We start from the raw sequence: 20,925 nt of genomic DNA on the forward strand, positions 1-20,925 counted from the left end.
CATTTTCCCATCCATCGGTGTCTTACACCCCGACACGCTGCTGCATAAATCCTCCTGTTCCCCATCTTTCATCACAGTCTTACCAACATGCATATGAAAATATATAGATAAACCTAATGGGCAGGGCCAGTCGCTTGTGTCTCCCTTGTCTTCAGTTTCTGGAAGACTTGTAGAAAATTGATCTTGGGCTCTCTAGGTCAGCATATGTGTTCAGCAGTTGTTAGAGGGGAGATAGATGGGCAGTCAGACAACATGACCGCATCAGCATCATTTCTTTTGGAAACTTGGCCGTAAAGGAAATAAACTGATGTAAGAAACTTGCTTGTTGCTGCTACGTGGCAGGTCAATGAGAAATGAAAGTCGTTTGAACCTCAAGATCGCTCGGTTGCTTGAATGAAATAAGTTGATAGTCTTGCAGTTGTAGTCCTCATCATAAAATTGCCTCCACTCTTAGCACTAATTGGTAAATTCATCAGAGGTGCTGAAGAGACCGATCTCATCTCGCGCTCCTTATCCTAAGCAGGGCTGATGGAGCAATCAGAGGAAACAGGAGAGCCTCATCCAGTTAGTGTAAGTCCTGGAGAACATTATGGTGAATTACGACAGCCTGTAATTCCCTTTAGTTCCCTACAGATACTGTCAATTATTAGACACCTAGTGCCAAATGTGCTAGGTTCACTGCCTTCTAATACTACCGTATTTTTAGAACGCTTCAGCGCTGTATATGGGATTGTGATGACTTGCAAACTTCTGTAAACAGCTGGTTTGTAGCTCTCTGATACTTTCCATAACTTCATTAATCTTGGAAACTGTAATGATAGTTGTTTATGGGGACTGTTTTCCAAGGCAGCTTGGATTTAAACAGTATGTGTGCTGGAGATGGAGCCCCTGTGTGTGCTGTACGCATTTGCATTGATTCCAAATGAGGTGGGAATGAATGGTACCCATTACAAATTTGCTTCTTTTTGCAGGGTGATCAGACAGCATTGCACCGGGCTGCTGTCGTAGGGAACACCGATGTTATAGCAACTCTGATTCAAGAGGGGTGTGCTTTGGACAGACAAGACAAGGTAACGGGCAAAAGCAAAGCCCTGTAGGCTTTGCCAGCGGTAATATTAAGGTCTCAGAGAGAAAGTTATAGTTTATACTCCTGAGTAAGTGTCTGATGCTTTGAAAGTTATTGGAACAGTTACATTGAAAAAAAGCCATACCATCTCTTTAATTAAATTACTGATTTAGTTTTTTGGGGTTTTTTATATCAGGCTGATGGGAAAAAAAAGCAGTACCATGTCTTTAATTCAATTACTGGTTTAGGGTTGGGGTTTTTTTTATATCAGGCTGATAGTCTTTGGTTTAAGAGTCTGTTCTGAGCCCCTTAAGGGAGGAATTAAAGAAATGTACAACCATACTATGCCCTACACAAAACGCTGCAGAGCTTGCCTTGATTATCCCAGAAACTGAGACTCCCAGGCTGTAAATTTAGTTTGGGAGTAAATATAAATAATTGCAAGTTCCAAACAGAAGAAATAACAATATTTTTACCCTCTTCTAAAAATAAAATACAAAATAAACTAGTAGGAAAGGAAAATGTTTTCTGTTTTAAGTGAGGAGGTGGGGGGCGCAGCTCCCGCGTTCTGAATGCAGCATTACTCTGTGTGTGGACGCAGCACAGTAACCTTCTCCTCTGGTGTGTCTGCTCTTCAGGATGGGAACACTGCTCTTCACGAAGCTTGTTGGCATGGATTCAGTCAGTCTGCCAAAGTGCTCGTTAAAGCTGGAGCCAACGTTCTCGCCAAGAACAAGGTGAGACCCATGCAGGAGGAGCTTTCAGTTCTGCTGTAAGGTGGCTGATTCTCAACACGGGAGATTTCTGGCCGTGGCATTTGTCAGCGGGTGGGGGACCAGCTCCTCGAGGGATTATTTTTTTTTTTTTCTTCTTCTTCTTTTTTTGCATGTATTATGCCTGGATGGTTCCTCCACAGGCATGAAGAAATTGATATTTTCACAGCTGATGCAGGAGGGACTCAATAGTGCATTGAATGATACATTAATTACAGCTGAGGAACACTGCAATTCCTGCACAAATCTCCACGGTGCTGTAATTTATACCAAACAGATTCATTGCAATTGCTGTAATTTAAAATGAGAATGAATTGTACTAATAGGAAAATGGCAATCAAAATCCTTTTTTTTTTTTTTTTTTTTTGGAAATTAAACAACCGAAAGAATGTAAACCACAGAGGGGAAAAAAAATAGCATATCTTTTTTTAGAAAGTTCTTCCTAATATATTAGCGTAGGCTCTTACCAAAATCTTCTGATTAACCTGGATGATGTTCCTTTTGGTATTTATAATACCTTGAGAGCAGTTTAGAGGAAAGAATAACAAAGCAAGGGGTTTTAGTTCCACTCTAACTGTACTACCTGTGGGAGACTCCAATTCACTAATTCAGAAGTTAATGGAATAGTCTAGGAAATGGCGGTAGCAGCCTCCGGTGTGAGCTGAGCCAGGGTTTGCACTGCTGTGCCGATGGGTTGGTCAGATCGCACGGTTGGCACCTGTCCTTCCTTACAGGCGAGAGGGTTTGGGATGACTTGATGGGATCTCTGAGCATTTTGTGGTAAACATGTCTCTACAATGACAACTGAAAGGGGCTAGCGAAGAAAGGGAAGAAAGAAGACAGCTGGCCAAAGTCGAAGATTTTTGCGTAAAAAGGCACCTTGCCTGAGCACTGTGTTTCTGTATGTGCACATGTATATAAGCAGTATATATGCATATGTTTGTACAATTGTGGTCACCTTGGGGTCCATAATTACATCATCTTTGATACTATTTTATGTATATTCTTTCTTTTATATTGTTCCAACTTCCAGTTTTTATTTTCTGTAATTATCTTTGCTGTAATGTTCACCTAGATTTGTATCAAAGCTACTTTAGACAACTTCTCATGCTTGACTTTGTAGTCTTGTGAACCATTATACTCCCAGCCCTGGATATCCTTGTCTGTATATACGTATACTTCTGGGCAAAGGTGTGGGCTTAAGATACAAGTCTGGTTATCCTGCATACTTGGATGCCTGAGGGTATTAGAAGATTTAGCTTACAATACAGCATATGTCAACTGGAGACAACCTCTCTTGGAAAGCATGTGCACAGAATAGCTCAGCAGGGTTGATGTCTGAAATACGACTGACAGACGTTAATACTGCCTGAGCAGCTCCTGCGCTGGTCTTTGATGTCTTACCCGCACAATCCTCTCTCTTTGCATTTCACTGTTCGGGTGTTTTTTAGTGGACGGGATCTTTTCTGGGGAGCCGCTGAAAAATGTGGGAGTTGTGCATGCTTGCACACATGCACATGCTTTTACCCCTTTTGATTTCAAGAAAAATGAAGAGCTTAAGTCTACCTAATCCTCAAATGGTTTCCCTGGTCTCTCAACTTTTTATGTTACTGACAACAAGGCATCATCTTTCTGACAGCTTTGCTGGCAGCCAGGGCTGAGTGCCCTGTGCAGGAGCACCCTGCGGGGCTGTTGACTTACACCTGGGCATCGTGCGATTCTTGGCTGGATGGGACAGATACGAGCTGCTAGATATGCTAAACCCTGCTAAGCAGCAGAAAAAAGGAGGGATTTGACTCTATTTTCTGTAACTCCTGGTTAATAACTCCTGGGACTGCTTGAGGAATGATTGTACGGATGCAGTTCTCGCAACACAGCACCTTGGGCGCAGTATATAAAAGAGCAATGCAATTGAAGACGGCTTCTATATTAAGTGAAATGCAGAAGCCAGACAGGACACCTGGGATTTTAAAGGCAAGTCAGGCAAGCATTTGAGGGATGGGACAACATGTGGGTAAACCACCTGGGTAGCTTATTCCTCCTGTACAGCAGTCACCCTGGAGATGCAGTGTATTTTCAGTCAAGTTGGCTTAATAAAAACTCTTCTACTGTGATAGATCATCCCATGCGATCAGCTGTAGCCTTCTTTTTAGATCCTCCACCAGTCTGTACATTTCAGTGAAGATTCAGTAGACCAATGAAGACCCCCAGGTCGGTACAACTCGGACCCGCTCTCCCTCTCACAGAAGCTGGTGAGAGATTTGTCACCCGTGGGAGACGAGCCCGGTGAGCCTCCTCTGTGAGCCCTGACCCCAGGCACCTGCACCCTGACTTCTCCCAGCATCGAGGTCCTTGCCCACCACCTACTGCACAGGACCTCTCTGCCTTCCCACCAGGGCTGACCTTCCAAACAGCGAACGTTAAAGACATTGCAGAAGCTTTTCGGAGATAAACCCAGGAGGGACAAAATTGACACTCAAATGCAGTTCAGTTGAGAAAGAAAATGTTCGTGTCTGCCACAGCTTAGAGACTTCATTCAGGCCTGAAATAGTCTGTAATGTGGAACTGAAGACCTAAGACCACATCTAGGAGTTGGCTATCTGTAGTTCAAAAAAAATTGATCTGTGTCTTGAAAGCACGGGGGACAAATTAACGGATGTAATCAAGGTGAACAGGCAGCCTAGTAAGCATGGGAAACCTTTTTACCTGAGCTGATTTCATTTCTAGCTCCCAAGAGCCAAAACCCCCAAACATATTCAGACCAACAAAAGCCAAATGCTGCCAGAAAAACTTGTCAGATCAATAACATCCTTCACAGTGTTAGAGAGACAATACACAAGCAAACTCTTCCTTGATTTCTGTCCATAAAAACTGCATGTTTGCGTCTTTCAGGAACCCTCACATGTGATTCACTGGGGTTTGGGTGGCTTTTTTTTCCCCTTCTCATCTTGGCTGGAGGCTGGCATGCTTTCTGAACATTGAAGCTTCCCGATAGCCTAAAAACCTGCATCCTGCCCTGGGAGAGCAAGTACAGACCCAGCCAGACTTGGAGCTGGTTTGTGTTACGATCGTAAGGAAACAGAAATCGTCGTGACCCTCCTCTGCCTAACACCCTGCAGCAGTCGCGGCCAGCTTTGCTTGAGATCAGAGACACTATGCCACGGCAGCATGTTTCTTTGTGTGCATGGGGAAAACCTGAAACACAAGAATTGTATTTCTTTAAATTAAATATTTGATAATGCTCTTTGATATTAATGAACAAGAGAGTTTCTAGAGTCTTTGCTTCCTGCAAACAGATTTGACCGATGTAGGTATCATTAGACTGTCCAATTGCTGCCTGTCCTGTATCCCAGATAAATCATTTCCAGGATCAAGAGGGTATTTCAGTCTCCAGGTTCATTCAGCTCATATCTTTGTGAAAATAACGATGACAGTTTCCCACCCCTGGGTGGATCTTCTTCTGTGTTTTTATTTTTTAATGCTTATGCCCGATTTCTAAATACGGCTTTTATATTTTCCTGTATTTCTCTAAGGCAGGTAACACACCTCTTCACCTGGCTTGCCAGAATAGCCATTCCCAGAGCACTCGTGTTTTGTTACTTGGAGGATCTCGAGCAGACCTCAAAAATAATGTGAGTTTTGAAAAGAACCTGTTCGTTTTTGTGTGCCTTTGTTTTAGGTCTATTGCTTTAACTTGTAGAAATACTCAGAAATGTTTTAAGCTTTGATTTTTACTATAAATGCTATTGACAAAAACCCACTAACAAACCATTTTATACATCATGTGCAGGAATACTTTTGCTGGGACAGGCGATGCCCTACCTGTACCCATCTCTTGAGCGGGGGTGGAAGGAGCCAGAGGGGGTTTTGCTGTTGCACAGGCTGAGGCAGTTGGTCCTTTGCTGCTTTTTGGGGTCCTGATGGCCTGACCCATACACTGTTGTGCAGTTCTGCAAAAGGTCTCCTCTCTCAAAAAGATGGAAATCTTAAAGGGGATTTATGCCAGAGCGGTGAAAGTCTTCAGACTTGCCCTCGCTGAGACAGATAATACGTACCGTGTGGCAGTCAGTCAAATGAGGTGGATTCAAGGTGACTTCAATTTCAGACAGCTTTCCTCCTATTTTATAATGATTCTGGCATGACAAAGGAAAAAAAAAATCTACAAAAGGAAGCCAGATGTTTTGTCCCTGCTCAGTAACAAGGTGAGCAGAGGTACACAGAAATGGAAACCCGTGGGGCTCTGCTCCCAGCTGCACGTGTGCCACCCCTCGTGGAGATGCTGCTCTGTTCCCCACTCCTCATGTTTTCTTCGTCGTGTGCAACACCGAGTCGAGTGTCCAAATCGCATGGGTTTGCAGTTCGGAAGAACAGATTTAGTGTGAACAAGTAAATCAGGTTTTGTAGTGCAGTAAACTAGCATTTTATAATTCCAGTATTTCCCATCAGTGGTTAAAGAATTCATACCCCCACTTTGCCTGACCTCAGCTCTTGCTAAACCTTCCCACCCGTGGCAGTAGATTTTGCACCACAGAGAGGACAGCCTTGCTGTTCAGGGGAGGTGCGTGGCGTTGACTGCTCTTTTTGGTTTAACAGGGTGATTTCATCCCTGAACACCCTGACAAGTGCAAGCTTTCTTACTGTGATTACACGCTCAGAGCTTTGTTTCTGTTTGCAGGCAGGAGATACCTGTCTGCATGTGGCTGCTCGTTATAATCACTTGCCCATCGTTAGGGTGCTGCTCAGTGCTTTCTGTTCTGTCCATGAAAAGAACCAGGTCAGTGCATGAACCTCATTGCGACTCTGCGCCCTTTGCACGCGGCTGGTTGTTGGGAAGAGGGATTCCTACCCAAGTAATCCCGCTTCACTCTCTGTTTCACTGTACCACCAAATGCCTGAGCTTTTAAGAATAGCCTTAAAATAATGGCATTGACAGTGGTTTATTATTTTCCCATCGCATTTGCATCATTTCTTTAAAGTGTTGCCTGTTTATGAGGTCTGCAATGGTATGTTGGTGTGGACAGGGGTCGTAGCTCAGGGTTAGGAGTTGGCGCTCCTGGGTCCTTACCAGCTCTGTGCAGAATGGGACTGGGCAAGAGGCTCAGTCATTTTCTGGGGGCCATTTTTCCCTCTGTAACTAGGATTTAATGACCCTGTGGCCATTACAGAGACATTGTGAAGCAGAACTCACCAACTTTCAGATGCTACAAAAGCGCGAATTCCTCTGGAATACTTTTCTTTGCTGCATTTTGCAGTAGGGGGAATTAAAAGGACACAAAAGTGAATAAAAAGTATGCTTTAAATTCACAGTAATGATCAGTCTAACCTAGGACTAATCATCAATACTTGTTTTATAGGGAAGTAATTGATTGTTGTACCTATAGCATAGCCTATAGGTAGAAGTGGGATGGTTTTAGTACATTAAAATGGTGGTAGAAGAGAATGGGTTTAGTACATTAAAGTGTGTTAGAACTGTTTAGCAGATTTAACACATTTTAATGTGGTGTTAAACACAACATCGTCTCATGTTCCTGGGAAATTTTCCATGTGTAGTTGAGGATCATAAACATGTTTCCTGACCTGTAAATTTAATTGTTTCTTAGATATATTACAGCAAACAAAATGGGTTTCAGCATGTTGAATTTACTATGTAATTTTATTTGGAAATGAGTTTTTTAACTTGCAAAATAAGCTACTGAATATTAAGATTAACTGGTGTGAACCTGGCCCAGAGAGACACCCCTTTCCTTCATTCCCCAGTGCTACCCAAAGTTGTTCCATATTTGCACATATATTGATTTTATTTATGAATATGCCTTATCCAAGTTAGCAACAAGCAATAGATACCCACTAGTCTTGAGGAGATCTAATTTTCTGAAGGCAAAATGCAAGGGAAAGGGGACAGGAGGGCATTCTATACACGTGTCCCACCTCCCTTGAACAACTGCTGGCTTTGTTGCCCCAATCTGATCACTGCCGTCCTCACCTCCCTGCAGCGGGAGAAGGGCAGGGCTGTGTGTTAGTGCTGGACCAGGATCGCCTCTGGGCTTTGGTCCAAAACCTGGTTTTTTTGAAGAATCTCCTGAAGAGAACACCAACCATCTCGCTGCTGGTACTTATCTGATTATTTTTGAGTAATGTGATACATGACCACCTGCGCACCAAATAATCAAACCTGAAAAAAAAAAAAAGGAGGTTGTGGTGGGAAAACCGGTTCTGCCCTCAGATGTCGTATCTGTTTGCTGGTGGTAGAGCTGGGCTGTCTCCAAGCTGCGTTGTGTGTCGCTTGGTTTAGTTAAACCAGATCACCAGCGCCCCGGCTGCATTTCTCAACACCAGGCTGAAGTAGGTCCTTTCCCTGAAGTAGCTCCTTGCCCCCTCCTGTCCCCTTCCTCTCAACTCTGCTTTTCTTTTATCGACCAGGCCTTATTTAAGCTTAGTTGTTGCATCAGTAAGTGTAGGTCTTTTGACCTCTGAGCATCTCTTAGGAAGGTGTGATTCCGCCAAGGACTTGTGTTACACGGTTGTTTTCTGCTTTCTGACTTGCAGGCAGGGGATACTGCGCTCCATGTCGCTGCTGCTCTAAATCACAGGAAGGTGGTTAAGCTGTTGCTGGAGGCAGGGGCTGATGCATCCGTTGTCAACAATGTAAGCAGGACGTGGAGTTTCTTCGGTATTTTGCATTAATGCAGATGCCCTTCGACACTCTTCATAGTGTTGGTAGAAAATATTTGGGTGTTGGAGTTGAATTAGATCTGGGTAAATGAAAGCAGTTAGTCACTTTACTCTTTTGCACAGAGCCTGTACTAACCTTGGGTGGAGAAATTCTACATTTCCAGTAGCTCATGTTTTGAAGGAAATGCCTTTTTTTTTTCTTTTTTTTTCCCCCCCTCTCAGGCAGGTCAGACCCCTTTAGAGGTTGCCAGACAGCACAATAACCCAGAGGTTGCGCTCCTCCTCACTAAAGCATCACAGGTACGTTACAGATCTCTCCCCAACGCACACACGCACATGGAGCCGAGGCTGGTTAACCTTGAGAGGCCACATCCCCTGGTCCTTAATCTTCTGCTGTGAAAGGTGCCTACGTTTCTGCTGGCACTGTGTGCTGGCCTCAAGTCTACTGACGTGGAGTCTTTCAGCCCCCAAGCCCAGCCTGGTGTGCAGATTTAGCCTCAGCTTTAAGCGCTGTCAGAGGTCCCGCTCTCCCGACTGGCAGGGAATGGAGCCGGCAGAGGCTCTCGTTCCCTGCAGAGGCCCAGGGGTTGGAACGCTGCCCCGTACCCGAAAGCTCCTGGCTTGTGTCACTCTGCTGCCTGCCTCAGGCATGTCCCATCCCCAAGATGGTTGCTTGCACTGGAAGATACTTTGAAACGGGGACAAAATGTCCTGTTTATACTCTTCTGCTGTGCGTGAAATGCTACAACGCTCTTCAGGCCAGAAGGCACGTGGGAGGGCTCTGTATTCTGGTGTGAGACCAGGCGCGATCCCTGCCCTTCTCCTCCTCCTCGTCGCCTCTGCGTGGGAAGGGCTGGGCTTGGCTTGGGAACTGGCCTGAGGATACAGGAGGAAGCACTCACCCCTGCCGGGGAGAGCAAAGTGCCCTGACAGACTGAGCTCGGGGAGGGGGCTTTCATGGCTACCAACGCCCACGTTGCTTGGCCCATCAGTGTCCATCTGGCAGCGCCCTCGCCTTTATCCATTGCCTTTTAGACAGGGGTGAAAAAGGGCTGCTCAGTTACCTGGCTTCTGCGGTAGGAAAGAGCGTGACATCATTGAGTCACAGTGTGGTCTGCCTTCAGGTCTCACGCTTTAACCGTGGAAGAAGCCTGAGGAAGAAGAGAGAGAGACTGAAGGAGGAAAGGCGAGCTCAGTCGGTACCACGGGATGAAGTGGTACAGAGCAAGGTACAGCCCAGCATCACCAGCTGCATCTGCTGCGAGGAGGGAGTGTAAATAAAACCCATCAGGACTGAATCTAGTTGGAGCCATCGCTTGTGCATGACCACAGCAGCTGCCTGAGGCAGTCTGTCCTGCTGTGCTGCTAAAGAGTTGCCCGCTCACGTGTGCAGAGCAGCTTAAAACTGGGAAGTTGAAGAAAAGGCACCTTTTGTCCATCTCTGCCACTGCTCTGAGCTCTCCCTGTCTTTGCTTCAAGCAGGGCAGCGTCTCAGCTGCTGACGACACACCCAGCAGCGACCAGCCACCGCAGAGGAAGAGCGATCTGAAGGAGGAACCCCGGTCAGCCTCACCAGATCCCAAAGGGAAGAAGAGCAAAAAGAGAAAGCCAAAGGAAAAGGTATCAGTAGATTTAAAACAGCAGAGAGAGAAGAGAGAGTTGTTGAGCAGTAGTATAGGTGTCCCTTGGGTGGGTTGGTGGGTCAGGGCAGCAACCCCGCCGTGCTCGTGGGGCAGAGGTGGCCTTCAGACAAAACCCATCTCTGCTAGGGACGTTCCGCTCCTGAGGGTCACACGAACCAGACTTGTGCGGAAATCTGGTGATTGTGCTGACAGACACCAAGGTTGTAGCCGGCCGCTGCAGCTGGCCTGGTGTTTTAATTGTGTTTTTACTGTAATTGTCACAACGGACTTGGCCCGTTCCCACCAGGAGTAGTTCACTGGGGGCTCATCAATAGGGAAATGGTTGTTGTTCTATGCAGGTTTCAGCACTCTCGGATCCCATCTCCCCAGCCGATCAGCAGACGCTCCCTCGGCCCCAGCAAAACGTCCCTAAGCGCAGAAGTAAACATCACTGCTCCTCTCCACCCCCTCCCCACGAGGTCCGAGCCTACCAGCTCTACACGCTCTACCGAGGGAAGGATGGGAAGGTGATGCAGGTGAGGCCGCTGCCCTCGCGGAGGGAGGCACGGGGAGCAGCGCCTGGAGTTGGGGCGCAGTTAGCTAACGGATAGAAACTACGCTCAATTAACTGCACTCTCAGGGGTATGACTTCATGACTGGATTTGTTTTCCTTGTCTGGGCTTCAGCTGCCTTTTGGCCTGAAGCCTGGTAGACAATAAGCTGGTTTGCTGGTTTTGTGCGTGTTAAAGTAGACACACTTAACTAGTTTCGATAGGGAAGGTGTTTCCTTTTTGGAGGTAAGGTGTGAACCATGATTGGAAATGACACTGGAACTTTCATGATACGTTCTGAAACGTTAAGATTTCCAACAGGAGATGCAAAGGGCTTTTCCAAGGGAAATAAATGAGAGCAGTGTCTGAGTGCTGAAACTTACTACCTAAACCAAAAGCTTGAGTAGGCTACATATATTTTTGTTTCCATTCTGTTTATTGCAACATGTCTCTGGGGATTCTAGGATCACTGGAGGGAGGAGCTGTATAGAAACTGGTTCACAAATAAACCTGGAATTACCAGCTCATCTGCAGTTGTTCCAGTTTAGAGACTGGTAGTTTAGTCATTTTATTACACAAGGATTTACCAATGCACATTTATAAAAAAGCATAAAAACAGTCAGCAAATTACCCTGTAGACCTTGTAAACGTCTATATTGTTGTTTTCTTAATATTGCCCTCCTGCACCCCTGGGAGGTCAATCCTTTCATTTCCTTAGCTTCTCACATCCATCCACCAGCTCTCTGCCGTCCCTTGCTGGAGTTAAGAAATGCAGCAGACTCTGAAGATCACTCAAGTCAGACTTCAAAGGTTTTACTGGCCTTGTTTTACAACATCTCACTGCCTAACACTTGGGAAATTTCCAGACAGGGGCACTACAGGATTATCCTAGGAGCAGGCATCAGGAAGGATGGAGGACCTTTCGTATGTTAAGAGGAGTATCTCCCTGGCCCTAGGATCTGAGGGTAGGAGGATGGGCCAAGATGAGAGACTTGGGGAGGGGGAATAAAGGTGCAGAGAGCAGATAGGATTTGTATACAAATCTAATCTAGTCACAAAGATTAGCTTACTAGAGCGAGACTCCCTTATAGTATTTCATGAAATACATGACACTCCTCGCTCTCCTCGGTTTTTTGCTCGTCTGTCTTCTTTGATGCCCTCAGGCCCTGAATAGCAAACAGAATCTCTTAAGAACACATGAAGCTTTCGTTAGGGCTCAGCAAACCACCCGCCTTCCCCTGCCAAGGGTATAACCCCCAATTTGTGAAGCGGTACTGCAGGGCCAACAGCAAGAGGGAGGCTCCTCTGCAGACAGATTCAGAGCAGCCGCTTTGGGCTCCTGACTCACCCCCCTGCAGGAGCCAGTTTGTGCCCATGGACTGCCGAGGAAGCCGATGAGGATTAGCTGTCCTTGCTTAGGGGAGCCTCTTGTGACCATCTCCCCAAGAGACCTAAATGTGGTCAGAGGAGCCCTGGGACGGTGTCACACCAGTCAAAGGCAGGCAGCGGCGTGCACAGCAGACAAGGGTGAACGCCAGCAGGGCCAAGGCAGACAGGAGCAGAGAGGCCTTGCCATACAGTACCTGGAAAAAAAGAAAAAGAGCACATTATTGGCATTACGTTAAAAACAAATGCACACAAAACTACATACATCCACAAAATCAGATTTTTTAAATATTTTTTTTTTTTGGTACAAATCAGAACTATAGCATCGAGACACGGGGTATAGGCCTGTGATGTGGTATCCCTTCGTACAGCACACAGTGCCACGGCACATGGGGTCTGAGCTCTTGGCTCCTTGTAGCCTCAGCAAAATCAACGCTGCTGCGTGTTAGGACATGCCCATATAAATCAGATCAATCCTTTTGTGGTCTGTGCTTTTCCAACTAACAGCCTGTTTGGTGAGCTACTGTAAGATGTTATCAGGAGGGTGAGATACAGTACATGGTACAGAAGAGCCCAAGACTGACTCAAGGAGACTGTGATCAAGTTCTAAGTGCGCTAAGAGGACAGCGGGACGTAGCAAGTACATGTATTGCTCCTTTCAGGCACCGATAAATGGATGTCGTTGTGAGCCCCTGATAAATAAACTGGAGAATCAGCTGGAGGCAACAGTGGAAGAGATAAAAGCTGAGTTTGGGACAGTACAAGATAAGATGAATGTTAAGCTGGGCCAGATGGAAAGCAAAACTCAACATCAAGTAAGAATGTGACCCAGAGGTGTGCTTGCCCATATGACTATTAGAAACATATCCTAAGCTTAATGAGTATTTTCATTGTCATGATTCATGTATTGCTCCTTGTGTTGTAAAAACGAACCTGAAATCTAATACTCAAGACCAGGGAACTGTGACATTCCACAGGGATCTAATGTTGCAAAGGAGGGTCTTGAGAAAAACACCTTTAATGTGTTAAGTGGCTTCCAGTGCTTCTTTAGACAACAAATCTAAACTGCTTGGGGCCCTAAGAGGGAAACTTAAGAGACAGAAGGCAGCCCTACAGCTGGTCGGTTTGGAATGGTAAAAATCCCTCTTGCTGAATTCTATTTGCACTGAGATTCAAGATCCTCTAAATTATTTTTTATTTCTAATGTAATTGTTATTCATTGATAATTTTGTGACTGAAGCTTTTTGCAAGCGACATCTAATTGTAGTTGGCAGCATTCCTAGAAACAAAGACTGAAAGACAGACTGTACTTTGACTTACAGGGTTCACAGATGGGGGTTTTGTTTGGTTTTTAACATGATCATCTCAGCTAAATTGTGGGTTTTTTTTCCACAGCTCCGTGTTTTAGACAAGCTTATGGCTGAGCGGCTGTCCGCAGAGAGAACCGAGTGCCTTCACCGCCTGCAACAGCACACTGAGCTGGAAAAAAATGAGGGGGAGAAACGGCAGGTAGGGCTTGGAACAGCTACTCCCTGTTAGCTCAGATGGATCAGCTCAGGAGTTTCGTTCCAGCAGGCAGAGAGGATATTGGAGATTTCTCTCATCTGTTGAAACAGGCAAAAGAGCTTCAAAGACCAAATTATTCCTATTCCACCTTAATCGCTAAACAAAATTTGTGAAGCTTTTGCATTAGAAATTGGGAATGTGAAATTCAGTCCCGTGGTCGTAATTTAATTTGGTGGGTCTGAAGTGTGGGATCTATAACAAAGTATCTTTTTTCTAACATAGTGCTGTGCAAAAATTCCTGTGCTTTCAGCTTTTGCTTCATTAAAGGATGTCTGCAGGAACATCTGCAAATAGTAACAAAGGCTGAGATCTGTGGTGTTCTTTTTACTTCTCATCCGTTTGGTTGTGTGCCCTGGGAATCTCTCCCTCCTCCTCTGTCTGATGTTTTTTTTTTCCTCCTGTATCAAAAGGCTCCAGTTCTTCCCTCTGACTTTGGCAGCAGTGCGGTGTATTACTGCCAATAAGCACACAAAAAGCACTTGCCTGTTTAACCAGCATTACAAGAATAACTGTTCCTGTAGAGATCCAGCTCTTGCCCTTCTAGCTTCTGCAAAAACTCACCATTAAAACACGCTAAGAAATTTGTGTTTTTCCACTCACACAGGTAAATTTAAAATACAATTAATTTTCTCATTATTGGTGTTCTTCTAAGAACTGAGAAATACACATTGCGTTAGTAAAATGTCATGACTTTCTGTAAGACCGTTCCAAATCCATGTTAAAAGACTGGCAGCTGTGATAATCCTAGCATAAACTACTGATCAAGACACTTCGGTCTAACATCCACAAAACACTTTTCTCCACAGAAAAGTGCTTACCAAACTAAGGCAGCTTTAGTTTTTATTTCCTAGTAAGAGACCCAAGTATTCTATTGGCTTCTGAATGTCTCGGCTTGTGTTCTGTCCCCTTGTTGTCTCCATTTAAGATAGGAAGTAGTGGAGTCATACATCAGGTGAACTGAAGTTACCACTAAGTGCTATCGGCTGTTCCTGTTCTGTTGGGTCTGATTGAAACTACTGGAAAAAACTGAGCTGGGCTTTACTAAATGCATCGACTAAATGTCCACGTGCACAGGAGGGCCTGACCTAAATTCAGGATGTCATACAAACAAGAGGGTGAAAGAACTACTCATATTTTAAATGATGACTGGCAAATGCCTCTGCAGCTGACACTTACTAAGCACCTTTGTAATCTGAAAGCTGTTAGTCGTTTATCATTTAGCGTGGGACTCGCCTTTATCACCAAATGAACAGAGGAGCTGAGGTTGGTAATGGTATAAAGCTGTGTCCCAAAAGCATCTAATTTGAATTTCACTCATAAAAAATGGCAGCTTTGACCACATGTGATGTTTCTTGCACTTAGAAAGTACCATTCACTGTCTGATTAAACAAGTCCTCCTTGATCAGAGGACTTAGAGTTGCATTTGAAGTAGCACCTTTGCATCTAAGAGGTGGTAGCGTGGACTAAAGAGGCTGCCTCTCATTAGCTAATGCACAGTTCTTCGTCTTTCTGATTCACAGTCCTTTAAATATGCCCAGTGGCAGCACGCACATCTCTACAGGGAGTCTAAGCCCACAGATACCCGGCTTGCTTCTCTCTGTCCCTGCCACACATCCTCAGCAGCCCAAGAACCACAGGATCTGACCGTAGGCTCATCTAATTTACAGTCTCTTTCTCACAGGTTTCCTTGGTCGATGAGCTGAAGACTTGGTGCATGTTGAAGATTCAGAATCTGGAGCTCAAGCTTTCTGGAGATTCCAGGTCATCAAGACCAAAATCAACTTTGTCCACTTGTGAGTCTCTCACCGAGACGCTGGATACTGAGAACAACCCCCACAGTGCCAAGGACTGTAAAGCCAACCAGCCCGTGCTGCAGTCAGAGGGCTCCCACCAGCATTCCTATATCCCGCTTCCAAATAGCCTCTCGGAAGATGGGGGAAGGAGCAGAGTCCCGATGCCAGAACAGAGCTTTGGGCAACATTTTTGCATTCAACAAGATGGTGCGTCAGGTACAACCTTGTCAGGTACTGAGATGTCATATTCATTCAAAGGCGAACTAATTAACTGAGGGATACTTGTATTAATTAATTCTGGCTGTATGCTTTCCCCTGCCCATGCACCCCATCTCTTTGCTTTAGAGTACACTTCAAGGCAGCTGCTGAGAGAATGTTAAGACATGGTTGGGTGGAATTCCACTGACTCTTCTGATGCTTTCATGTCACTGTGTCTTTGAAGCCAAGTCCTTTGGTGCTCTGAATAACTGTTCTCTGAAATTTCCCCAGCTTCCCAGTCAGAATTGCTCCCACCCTGCTGTCCGTCAGGAAGGTGTGCAGGTTGTCCTTTGATTGTTGTCAGTCTGTAGTCCCACAGCCGCAACGTACTGTGCTTCCGCCTGAGCCAGCTTTTCTCTTTTAATGACTCTTTATTATTAATCACCTGACTGTGAAGATGTGATAAACTAATAAAAGCCTCTGCAATGTACACACAGCATGGTACACAGGAAACCACATCATTCATCGAACGACGAGGATTTCTGAATGCTGAAATAAATGCCCAGAGCTTTTCTAAATATGTGTATCTATATTTTATTCTGTAGGTACAGAGCAACAGTTAATTGTTGGCGGACCAGTTTCTTCTTCTGTGCCTGTTCAAGATGTCAGGCCAAAGGACAAAGCTGTTGGTGCCAGCACGTTCCACAGGTTCCAGCAGGAGCTGCCCTCCACCGAGCTTTTGGGCTCCAAATTAAGACACGTTAAGGTTCAAGCTGCTTTGCAGCCCTCAACTGAACTTGCAAGGACTGAACCACAGAGCGGCTACTTCATTGACAAAGGAACTCAGACAAAGAAGTCCGGCAAAAGCGGGCAGTCAAGGCACAAAGCCCTGCACCACGGCGGGGCACAGCAGGGCCAGGAGCAGCAGCCCTCCGCCCTGCCCGCAGCACAGCCCCCTGCCCCTCCGCCCAGAGACACCTCCCAGGCCCTGGAGATAACACAGTACTTCTTTGAGGCCGTTTCCACGCAGATGGAGAAGTGGTACGAACGGAAGATAGAAGAAGCCCGGTGCCAAGCTAATCAGAAAGCTCAGCAAGACAAAGCTGCGCTCAAGGAGCATATTAAAAGCTTAGAAGACGAGCTCAGCAAATTAAGGACTAAGGTGCAGAAAGAGAGCTAGCATCTGCCAAGCAGGTAAAGACAAACAGTGGGATTCATTTTGGAACCTGCTGTATGGGAATCTGGAATATTGATAGAGATATATATTTGTAGTGCCTGTTACATCCAAATAAAATGCTCTTTTTCAGGAGTAGAAATAACCTTGGAAACTCCAGAACTGAGGAGAATTCATATGCAGACTGTACTGATGACAGTGAGATGCTGCAGATTAGATCCTTTCTTTGTAATTTCCAAGAGCCCGTTAAACATTGCACTCTCAGTCTCCAGGTGCTGCCCAAAAACCAAACTGCGTTCGAAAACAAAACTGCTTTCTGAAAATGCTGTATTTCCACATAGGTCATGTGTGGCTAGAGGGTTCCACTGTACGCTGCACACAAACACGTGGTGATACCAATACAGAAGGAAGTCCAGGATGTTTGAGAGCTTTTGACGGAATTCCTTAGTGATGAAGGGCTATGGATACTATTTTAGATACTCCCCACGGCCTCTCTTGAGTCAGTGGAGAGAAGCTACAGAACCAACTCCGATGACAAGCCCACGTAGGTGATAGATGCAGGCTTCCAGCTGGCAGAGGCCAGGCTCCCACGGAGCGAGATGCTAAGGTGAGTCATCCCGTAAGGTACAGAGGCTTCGATTGCCACTTCGCTTTTCTTTTGGTTTTACATTATTAAAACAAGTGCTAAATTAGATTTGTCTTTTTTTTAATGGTGTCCTGGTTGCAAAACTTGGGGTTACACGACTGTTGACGCTGTACTCCAGTAACCTGACTGAGAAGTTTTGGTTAGGGCATGGATGGCAAATACTTTACCATAACCATGCTTTACTTGTTAGGTATAATTTTTATGTAGATCTCTTTTTCTTCAAGCAGCAGATGGCTGAATTCTCTACTACTGAAGAAGCTTGAAAAAGTCCTTTATCTTACAAAGTGAAAGCTTGGTTCCCAGTCCTCAAATGTTTCTTTTTCTTGCAGAGTCAGGATTTTCTCCCAGACCCCTTGTCCAGACTGTCTCCCCTTGTTCCTCTGAATGATTCCCCTCTCTGTTTGTTTTCCCCTTGTATCTCTAAAAAGAGAGGCCAGGCCCTGGTGAGCCTGCAGGTCTTAGGACTGGTTTCACAAACAGTCCCACAAAATAGAACTCAACAACATTTAAAAGTTTTTATGGATGTGTTTTGTCAAAGTCGAAACTTACAATGACCAACGTTGTCCAGGCTGACAGACTCCAAATAACCCAGAGGCACTGTAACTCGTTGCATCTGCTGTACCCCTTTAGGGTTCCCTCCTTACACCTCTGCAAAGGCTCCATCAGATTCTGTTAGAGAAGTCAGTTTACTCAACAGATCATGAAAGAACAATTGTTCAAAAACCACTTCAAACACAGGATAGTACTGTTTTATACCACAGAGAAAGATATATTTTTTTTTCTGTACCGAGGAGCCCTAAAATCAATACACAATACTTTACAGTATTGAGGACACCATTGACTAGTTAAGCTTTCATCTTCTTAGCAGATGTATAAAGCAAAGAAAATTGTATTATATAACAATATTTTTAAAGTTCCCATTAATGCACTATCAAGACAAGTATATCTGCAGTTATGGAAATACTAGTTTTATTGCTCTGCCTTCTGTAGTCTAATATAGACACTTTCATATGTTTACAGTTTTGTTTAAGCTACTGTAGGAATGCAGAAGCATGCTATTTAAGTTTTGTATCATCTTGATAAAGTGAATGTTTTGCCAAGCAATTAAAATAAGCGTTGCTCAGAAGTCTGTGGTGTAATGTTTTCTAGCCAGAGAAAATGGACACAATCCCCTCGACTTGACTCAGAAGGGGGAGCAGAAAATTGGACTTCAACTTCTAAGCTTTTATGTTTGTGACTATAAAAACACGGAAACCAGGTGTACTGTCTGTCCTGGGGGTGCTGCAGGGACTGACCGCCACTTGTTAGCTGGTGCGCACACCCGCGAGTTCCGACGTTCCTGGCACAGGGCTGGGCTGTGCACCTGAGCACACGCAGGCTCCTGAGCTTGCGCAAGGGGAAGGGGAAAGCAAAGGCTATGGCTTTAGCTCGTCTGCTTCACGGAGGAACTGCACTACCAGGGTGGCCTTTGGAGCAGGAACTTGGCTGCAGAGGACTCATTTTAGAGGTTTTTCTGAAGCCAACAAGTGTACCGTAAAATAAAGGGAGGCATTTTCTGTTAATTCCTTTCTAGTCTCTTCTGTAATCCTCCCTCCTTCAAAACTACTCGAGTTGAAGGATTTCTTTACAAAATGCCTGTATTATCTACCTTTCTCTGCAGCACATGTTTGGAGTTGATTTACTTACCCTAGCAGACTACACTTGGACTCCTGAAGGCAATTTTACCTTGCCAAGCCCACAAAGCAGTTGAGATCACAGGCAGCAGCACTGTGAGGCCAGTGGCTGTTCAGGGCGCTGCCTCACGAGTCCTATTCCTGGATTATGTGGCCACAACCTAGAAATGTACAATCTGGAGTCAAAGGAGTTAGGCAGGCTCAGGGCTCCGAATGGAAAGCACTGCGATGAGGCGGCAGGGTAACGTCTCCTAGTTAAGAGGCAGAAATCAACCCACTGGCTGAGGGGAAAGGGAAGGCTACGTGTGAGCACAAGCCAACATTGATTACGGCTTTGTTTAGTCAAAATAGCATTTTCTGGTAACGTGAAAAATCAATCCCCAACACACTAGTGTTCTGTCAGTGTAGTCTACCAGCAAATGTTTACAAAATTTAGATTTTTAAGCAAATATTTAGACATACGTATTTTTCACTGACTGATTAGAAGCTCAAAGGCTTTTGCCTGTACAAACCTGAACTCTTTAGCAGCCTGAGCCACATCCTTTACTGCAAAGCTAAATAAACATCGTAGGAAAGGATTCTACAATGACTTTCAGGAAAAGCACTGGGGGGGCAGGGGGAGAGAAAAAAAAAAAAAAAAAAAGGCATTCTTTCTTGTTAAGCAGCAGCTTTTTGCAAAGCAGCTTTGCTGAAGTATGGAGCTTTGAAGACCTTTCGGCTCCAGTAAGCATACCCCCTGCTCCCGAGGGGGGTCTTTCTTCCCCCTGTAGCCTGGAGAGGGAATACTGTCCTGTCCCTTCCCATGGTGGCACTTACTGGCCCTGCTGTGAGGCAGAAAGCCACCTTGGCAAGGGGAGGTGGCTCCTGAAGGGAACCGTAACAGCAGAGTGGGAGAGGGAAGGGTTCCTGCATCTCTTGAAACCACAACCTAAATTGCACACAGCTACCGGACAGCCAGGCACCTTATCGACTGTCATCTGGCTATTTATGTTGAGAAAATCCCAGACTCACCTTGGCATTTTTAAATTACAGGGGAAAAAACCCAAGATATACTGCAATGCACAGGAAGGTTAAGAACAGTTGCAAGCTAACAAGTGGAAGTGGAGTAATATGACATTTGGAAAAACAGACCACAACATCTGCAGTTAGTATTTTCTATCTTCCAATTCTACTTTATAGTGACCTTTAAATACTGACTTGAAGGTACTTCCTGCTAACTTGCTGATAACCAATTCTGGGGCTAAAATCTCTCATTTTCATATATAAGATCTCCTCTTTTAAGTTTTATTTGGCTATAACTGAGAATCAACATCTACATACAAAACCTTTTCTTAATGTTTTATCAATCATGTTTATTTGTTTTGGGCCTACTTATTTATCCCAAATGCTTTTTTAATCCCAAATTTTGGTAAAACTCCTTGGCACAGTACAGAAAGAGCTGTTACCGCTATGAATGTTGCCACTTAAGAGTTGCCACAATAGAAAACAGACAAAATAATCTGGTTTATTTTCAATTTCCCTGGCATAACACTGGTGCTGCTCTAATTTTTGGTGCTTTCTGCTTGTCCCACACCACATGCTACAACATCGATTCAGTTCTTTAAAGTCCGTTGTGTCCGAGTGGTCTCCACACATGAGAGTAACCAAACCGAGAAGGGGAAGAAACAAACAAAAAGCCCACTGTGGTAGATTATTCCACCTTCAAACATTACCAGGTTGTCAGCAAAGGCTGCAATTATAACCACATTCTGCAAAAAATACTATGCTTGCTCCCCGCAGATGAAAGTCCAGCTATCAACAAACTA

The 20,925-nt window shown here is 45.0% G+C and overlaps 1 protein-coding gene across 1 annotated transcript in view; it reads left to right on the plus strand.

Annotated features, from left to right (window-relative positions):
• Positions 1-16,807, plus strand: part of ANKRD6 (ankyrin repeat domain 6) — a gene marked incomplete at its 5' end in the record, with an annotated part of 24,168 nt that extends 7,361 nt beyond the window's left edge. Inside the window, 13 exons of the mRNA XM_009707023.1 lie at positions 972-1,070; positions 1,705-1,803; positions 5,373-5,471; positions 6,515-6,613; positions 8,386-8,484; positions 8,734-8,811; positions 9,636-9,740; positions 9,994-10,131; positions 10,493-10,669; positions 12,733-12,885; positions 13,466-13,579; positions 15,318-15,660; positions 16,233-16,807. Of these exons, the coding sequence (XP_009705325.1) occupies positions 972-1,070; positions 1,705-1,803; positions 5,373-5,471; positions 6,515-6,613; positions 8,386-8,484; positions 8,734-8,811; positions 9,636-9,740; positions 9,994-10,131; positions 10,493-10,669; positions 12,733-12,885; positions 13,466-13,579; positions 15,318-15,660; positions 16,233-16,807 (2,178 nt within the window). The remainder of the gene's footprint in view (positions 1-971; positions 1,071-1,704; positions 1,804-5,372; positions 5,472-6,514; positions 6,614-8,385; positions 8,485-8,733; positions 8,812-9,635; positions 9,741-9,993; positions 10,132-10,492; positions 10,670-12,732; positions 12,886-13,465; positions 13,580-15,317; positions 15,661-16,232) is intronic.
• Positions 16,808-20,925: the final 4,118 nt, after the last annotated feature.

This window comes from Cariama cristata, unplaced genomic scaffold (assembly GCF_000690535.1).
Source record: "Cariama cristata isolate BGI_N322 unplaced genomic scaffold, ASM69053v1 scaffold11759, whole genome shotgun sequence".
Lineage (NCBI taxonomy): Eukaryota > Metazoa > Chordata > Aves > Cariamiformes > Cariamidae > Cariama > Cariama cristata.